The sequence below is a fragment of the Toxotes jaculatrix genome, chromosome 8, assembly GCF_017976425.1.
Source record: "Toxotes jaculatrix isolate fToxJac2 chromosome 8, fToxJac2.pri, whole genome shotgun sequence".
Lineage (NCBI taxonomy): Eukaryota > Metazoa > Chordata > Actinopteri > Toxotidae > Toxotes > Toxotes jaculatrix.
Window position 1 is genome coordinate 5,283,619 of NC_054401.1, and position 7,785 is coordinate 5,291,403.

Consider the following 7,785-nt stretch of genomic DNA (forward strand, 5'->3'; position numbering starts at 1 on the left):
GGGATCTTTCCAGGAAACGCTCCCTGGTTTGGTGCTCACCTGCAGACCGACAGGTGGGAGTCAGAGCGTCTCTGTGGAAAAAGCCGGGGACGTAGAATTGTCTTCTGTTATATATTTTTAGGGACTGTCCGGAGAGCAGCGATGGTTTGCGGCGGATTTATTTGCACTAAGAACGCACTCAGCGCTCTCAATATACTTTATGTTGTAAGTAGAAATTTACTGCTGCTGTTGTTATTGTTGTTACAGGAGATTTCACCGAGGTGTAGTCCTTAAAAAAGTGCTTTGAATTGGCGTTAATTATCTTCACTGCGGTGGTTAGTTTAATACAAAGAGCGATGAAAATGTTTGGGATATTTTCAGACCGGTTTCTATGCTGTGGAACAGGCAGGCGCCGGTGGTCATAAATGATTTCTCTTGAACAATCCTCTATGGGGAAATAATGTTTTTTTTCCCTCTCATTACAATTCATTTAATTAATTTGTTTATTTCAATTTAGCGAACAGCTCGTTGTCATGTTTGGTGCGGTGCGTTGGGAGTAAAAAAAATAGGAATGTTATGTAAACCGCAATAATGTTAATGCAGTAACCCTACATACGTTCATGTTCTTGATAGAACCCTGACATTATATGATAGATTATTTTGTATTTTCATCTTTATTACAAAGAGCACAGAGTGAAGTGCCTTTTCAGCCTCGGATAAGACCATTTACAAATGTATCCTGTTTGGTGTGAACATACTCTGAGTTTAATCTTTCAGACATTAATGATCTGCTGCGGACAGACAAAAGTATGTTGAATGACCGATTATTCTTCCTTCTTCTCTCATGCCAACATTCTCAGTTGGTGAGTCTGCTGCTGATCGGAGTGGCAGCATGGGGGAAATGGTTCGGTCTAGTCTCAAGCATCAGGGTGGTGGCAGGGGTTATCGGTGTGGGTATCTTCCTGTTCCTGGTTGCCTTCGTGGGGCTGTGCGGCGCGCTGAAGCACCACCAGGTCCTGCTCTTCTTTGTATCCTTTGGGTTCAGGGAGTTGTCTCACACCTTCTGATGGTCATTTGTGTGCCAAGGCAGAATGAAAAGCAAATAACCCAAAGCTCTTAGTGGATTTTATTCTTCTGTTGAGTTTGTGTTTTATTGGTTGTAGTGTAGCAGCAACACAGTGAGTTTATTTCATGATGTTTTCATGACTCTTTAATTGATGTAAACTTCCTAAACTTGATCCAGTACATGATGGTCCTGTTTATAGTGTTCATTGTGCAGTTCTCTGTGTCCTGTGCTTGTCTGGCCCTGAATAAAGACCAACAGGTATGTTTATTTTGTCTGTACTGAGTCACATACATATCAGTAATTATGTTATCAATTATTATTCTAATGTTGTAGATTTTACACAGTTCTATATTTGTACAAACCAACATTATCCGTATCAGCGGTGGAAAGTAACTGTCTACGTTAACTTCTACTTAAGTACAATTTTGAGGTATTTGCACTTTACCTATGTATTTCCATTTTATTCTACTATATATTTAAACTTACCATATTGTACTTTAAATGTTGACGTATTACGTATGGATACATTAAGTATATTTTGACACTAATACTTTGTACTTTTACTGAAGTTGAAATTTGACTGAATAACAGAGTATTTCTGCACTGTGCAACTGCTCCTACTACTTCCACCACTGCTCTGTGTTTACAGTTAGTGATTCAGTTGACAGCCTCATCCTGCTGCCGGCTATTTTCAAGCTATACAAATAAGTGCACCTTTTACCTTTACAGAAAAACAACCAGGCTTTGTGACTTTCATTTACAGAACCATCTGCTGGAGGTCGGATGGAACAAATCCGAGGCCACTCAACAGGATGTAGAAAAAACGCTGAACTGTTGTGGCTTCTCTAATGTCGACTACAATGGCACTTGTGCTGCTGTAAGTAAATTGTCTTGAATATTCTTTTCTGTTCTTCAGCGTCTTGATTTATATGAGCATGTCTCTGGGAGTTACTGAATTTTTCTCCCTTACTTCCTCTTCCTTAAAGAGTTGCTTTAAGAACACCCCACCATCTTGTGAAACCTGCTCAAACATCATCCAGCAGTATGCCGGGGAGGTGCTGCAGTTTGTCGGTGGTCTTGGTCTCTTCTTCAGTTTTACAGAGGTCAGTAAAAGGTCATAGCGACAAGGCTTGAATTTGGTGTGAAGTAGGTCCTGATGTTTTGGGATAAAGTTTACTTAATGCATATTCAGAAAACTGATACTTGTTTATATTTTCTTCAGATCCTTGGAGTTTGGCTTGCCCACAGATACAGAAATATCAAAGATCCTCGATCAAACCCTGGAGCCTTTCTATAACCACTCACAATTAAATAAATTGTGCTGGTGAATGATTGTTTTTGTCTTCTTAACTTAGTAAACACACTTATCTTTGCATTTGAATTATTTAAATCAAAACTGTATTTTTTGATGAATAATTCCCACTGTTCCCACTAACACAAGAGAAGAGACAATGTTTCTGGTTGGGAGCATCGACTTCCTGGACACAACAAGACTCAGAAATCCAACCAGTTGAGCCACAGCATGATCTTGAAGCTTTAAAGGTGCTGGTGGGCTAGTTAGTACCTTTGCACAGAGCCAGGCTACCTGTTTCCCCCTGTTTCCAGTCTTTATGCTAAGCTAAGCCAACCGATTGCTGGCTGTAGCTTCATATTTACCACATAGACATAACAGTCATAATAATCTTAATAATCTTGTGCTTTAATTCCTGACAAGAAAGCAACTAAGTGTATTTCCCAAAATATGTGAAACCTGATTAAATATTGCCTCTTTAATTCAAATCTGTCACAGGAGAAACTCACAACAGCTGTGTATGCTCACCACACACACCTTATGCAAATAAAGTGCAGGTTAACACCATGTTGGCTGAGTGACTGTAGTCACCACTCCCAGATTAGCTGTTCACGTGTGACCACACACAGTTGTGCTTTGCAGACAGTGGGTTTTGGTGTTGGATGTCTCAACAGCAGGAAAAGATTAAGATCAAATTCAATTCAAACCTGTTTCAACTCAATAGACAGGTAAATATTATTAGACAAAGCTTGTTTTTGTTTCATTTGTGTATTTATTTCTATTTAATTTCTTTTTAAGAAAACACATGATTTTAATAAATTTATACTCAATCATGTTTCATCATATTTATTATCTTGCAGCCTGTGGTTTTTCTTAATTGTCCAAAATAAACATTCAGAGTCACAGAACATAACATGGAAAATTTTCCACTCGTGCTTTACTTGTCAGATCCGGTGCTGATAGTCTCTGTTTTCAGGTGAAGGTGAAGGTGACGTGGTGCCACATGACTTGCTCACATTCCTCACCCCAAACAGGATGCCAACCAGGAACTGCCCTCACTGTTTAGATTCCTCTGAATGGGTTAGACTCCTCAGGCGGTCCAACCTGTTCACCGAGGGATGCCTGAACTCAAAAAGCTCAGCTGCTGCACTGCCAACTTGTTAAAAGTCAGTCTGTGAACACCATGTGATTAACTGTATTCTTTATTTAGATGCATCTATTAATTTATATGAAAAGATTATTCTGTTCTGGCATGCATTGGCAGGGTGGAGCCCATCACATGGCCTTATTTAGACACTGACAGAAAATTATTTCATTTATGTTCATATGTTTCTGGTTGACAGACAAAAACATGCATTGTTTTATAGTTGCCTCTTGAGTGTTTCGCTTTACAGAATTTAAAATAGAAAATACAGTTTAGAAAAAAAGTACTGGCTTTGTATGAAAATGTAATGTCTTGTTCATGTTACAATTTACATTAGTGTGCTTAAAACCAGCCATCTGACGCATGACACTTTGTTCTTTTTGATGAATGGCTGTATTTTTGGGGTCGTCATGCTGCAGAATGAATCTGGGACCTATCAAACGTCTCCTCCATGGTACTGCGTGATAGATAAGAATCTAAACATCTGAAGTGCCTGAGACTTTTGTCAAGTATTGTATGAATTTTTTAATCTCAAAGAAATGCAGTTTCTTGAGTGTATGTTAATGTAAATTGTGATTCAGTTCTGTATGCTCTCCGACTGACAGGGGATTTACAAGCGACGTGAAAAGCAAGGATTTTGTGACTTAGACGAAAAACAAACTTTGTGGTCGAAACACAACAAAAAACATAATAATTATTTAGTCTTTCTAAGGATTCGTTGTAGGGTAAAGTCAAACTTTAGACTACATCATTTACATTTACAGTGATGCAGCAAAGTTTTTAAAAGTTACTCTTTCTGGACAGGAACGATTTGGAAGTACTTCCAGGGTCAAAGGTCGGGATAGGAAAAGGGAAGGAGGGAGAGCACAAGGTGAGACAGCATGAAAAATGTGGAGTTTCACAGGCAAACAACCTGGGTGCAGTCCATCTCAAGTTAAAGGGACAAAATCTTGTTGGGTGTTGTGAAACTTTAGGAGCTAGAAATGTTCTCGGAGCGGCACGGTGGTGCAGTGGTTAGCACAGGCTCGAACCCCGGAGCTTGCATGTTCTCCCTGTGCCTGCATGCGTGGGGTTTTTTTTCCGGGTACTGCGGCTTCCTCACCACAATCCCAAAAAACACGCACATTAGGTTAATCGGCTGCTTTAAATTGCCCGTAGACGCGAGTGTGTGCGTGTGTGGTTGTCTGTCAGCCCTGCGATCGACTGGCGACCAGTCCAGAGTGTACCCCGCCTCTAGCCCACAGTCAGCTGGGATAGACTCCAGCTTCCCGCGACCCTGACGGATTAAGCGGTATAGAAAATGGATGGATGTTCTCGGAGTGAAATGAAATTAAAGTCCCCCAGATCTCCCTCTTCTGCACATCGATCAATGTATTTTTGATCAAACTCGTGCTTTTTTGCATTTGCTCCATCCAGCACACTTTAATCGTTATCTGTGGAGCTTTTATCACATTGTCAACTGGTATTGTCAGCTTGGATTTTTACTAACATTAGGACATGGACAGAAATGGGGTTTTTTGTGTGTGTCTGTCATATACGAAGAAGACACTACCACACATCATCTCAGCGGAGCACTTCTACAGCGCCCATAAAGGAAAGGTTTTTCAGGTTTGTCTCAAAACAATACTCCAGAGTCCAGATGTACACTGAAACAGGTTTTCCTAGCTGAGTTTGTTTTGCTTTTTTCACCCTTTGTGGTCATTTTGTGAATGCAGTCATCTTGTGTCTTTTGTCCCCTTGGTGGTTTTATCTTTTTGTTGTTGTTTTGTATGTATTTGTGGGTTTTTAGTGTCTTTGTAGTCATTTTGTGTCTCTATGGTAATTTTGCATCTCTTGACTACAAACATTGTGTCTTTTTGTAGTGGTTTTATGTGTTTTTTGTAGATATTTTGTGTCTCTGTGTAGTTGTTTTGTGTCTCTTTGTGGTTGTGTGGCATCTCTTTCAGCTACAAACATTCTGAATCTCTGCAGTCATTTTGTCACTGTGGTCATTCTGTGCGTGTTTGTCATCATTTTGCATCTGTTTTTAGTTGTTTTGCCTCTCTTGGTCATCATTTAGCTTCTCTTTATTGTTGTTTGATTGATTTTCCAACAAGAAATGCTCTGTCACTTCAAACAGAGGCTCTAGTCCAGTGACCTTTTGGGCCTCTGGGCCTGTGCCCTGTAGGCCTGTTCGGTAATCCAGTCATGATCTGAAGACAATCTGAGGATTCAGCAGTCTGAGTCAGAGAAATCAAGTGGATATTTTCCCAAGTTATAGTCGTTTTATTGCAGAATTCTCTCACTGTAATTTGTGTCTTTGAATTTTGTTCTAAAAGGGCTGTAACTCTGGAAGATATCCATCTAACTCTCATCTCACCTTTTCCTCAGATAAAGTTTTGGAAAGTTGAAGGACTGTGAATTTGGACCTCGACTAACAAGTTATTTTCATTATTGATTACTGTGGTCTTCCAACAACTATCTTGATTAATTGATTAATTGTTTAGACTGTGGAATGCGAAGAACAAATGCTCATCATGATTTACATGTTCATTTGTTCCGCCCAACTGCCTGTTGAAAACCCAAACATATTGATGTAACAGTGACATAGAACAGAGAAAAACAGTGAATGTTCACATTTGAGAAACTACAGCCACATAATGTCTGTCATGTCTGCTTAAAAAATGACTTAATTTGGGTCAGTCAGCTAATCGAATAATCAGTTGATCATTTGAGCTCTACAGTGGATTTTGCCTCCCACCCAACACTTAAACTGGAAGTGCATTAGGAAATTAATAGCCAGTATGGAGAAGAGGAATGATTACAGCAAGCAAAACCTGTTTCAGCGTGACCTGACAGACTTGGAAAATTGTCACTCTGTGCTCTAAAGTGCTGTTGGCATGTGATTGTAAATGTGTTTTTCTAAAATACTTGATTTCTTGTGAAACTGTGTAGTTCAAGATAAACCAGTGGTACCCAGCGTTTTTGGCTTATGACCATTTAGGATAAAACCATGTCTGGATTATTTTCGTTAACGATTAATCTAGTAATCATTTTTTTGGTTAACCCTTTGATTATGTCTATCAACTTTCTGTCCAATCAACAGTCCAAAACCCAAAGATATTCAATTTCTAGTGATATGAAACATAAAAATAAACAGCAAATACGTATGTAGCTATACTTGAGTAAAAGATTTGTTTTGATTTTAAATGCAGGATTTGTAATGTGGTATTGTAATGTATTTGTAAAGTATTTTCATACATTGTGGTATTGATACTTTTACCTTTCTACCCTTGTATTTCCCTTTCAGTGTGCAATGGACTGATCCTGTGTATGGATTTCCACTTTTAGCACTAAGTGATGAGAAGCAGAGAACTCATAAGATGAGACGCCTCTTTCCACAAGAAGGACAGGATGCACAACAGAAATATCAAGGTTAGTAAAGAGAAACTGGAAAATTTCCTCCATAAAGAATGACAATTAAGAAACGGTGTAAAAATATGAATAATCGAAACTGACCAAACTTAAAAAATAAATGAATATTTTAAAAAAGGAATGAGTACAACTGTAGAGGTATAATGGATCAGAAATGTTTTAAGAATATTGAAGGGTTGGAACTGATCCCTTGAGGTGAGGAATTTGAATTGAGAGAGAAAAAATTGGATATGTGATAAAATTATGTTTACATTTAAATACAGCAGCAGAGTAATGTGATCATTTTATAGATGATGATTCTTTACAACTCTAAACTGATATTTTAAATGTCAGAGGCTGTAAAAACACTGAAGATATAATCCTGTTTTTTCAGGATTGAAGATATAATTCTGTTTTTTTTTCATGTTCTTTCAACTAGAACCTAATTAATTATTAAGCTTTAGTTTTTAGTAGATAGACATGAAACATATCGATTAGGATCCCTTAAATTTGGGTTGTAAGAAACTCAAACTAAGATATGTACTGAGCAAGCCATTTTACAGTTTTCCAGTTTACAGTCAGCACACTCTAGTGGGCAAAATATGAAACAGCAAGTTGTTGAAAACTGATTTTGAACCCTTACTATATGTAATGTCAATTTATCATATAACCATATACTCTTTTATCAAGCAATCGAATATTCTTATAAACTCGTATATTCAATTTAATTGTAATTATTGACATGTTCAGCAAATGGGTTGAAGTTTTCCCCTCTTCCAAACAGGATGCTGGAGCTGTGGCTAAAGCACAACTAACTGAAATTATTAATGGACCAGGTTTTGTCAACCAGGCCCTGAAAGAAGTGTCAGACTATCTTGGGTTTGACATACGTCATCATTGTTCATATCATCC

At 38.3% G+C, this 7,785-nt stretch overlaps 1 protein-coding gene across 1 annotated transcript; it reads left to right on the forward strand.

Annotated features, from left to right (window-relative positions):
* Positions 1-3,246, forward strand: tspan13a (tetraspanin 13a). Its single transcript, XM_041045353.1, has 6 exons — positions 1-204; positions 840-1,007; positions 1,223-1,303; positions 1,809-1,922; positions 2,032-2,148; positions 2,268-3,246. The coding sequence occupies exons 1-6, from the start codon at positions 142-144 to the stop codon at positions 2,340-2,342; spliced, it is 618 nt and encodes a 205-aa protein (XP_040901287.1). The 5' UTR covers positions 1-141; the 3' UTR covers positions 2,343-3,246.
* Positions 3,247-7,785: the final 4,539 nt, after the last annotated feature.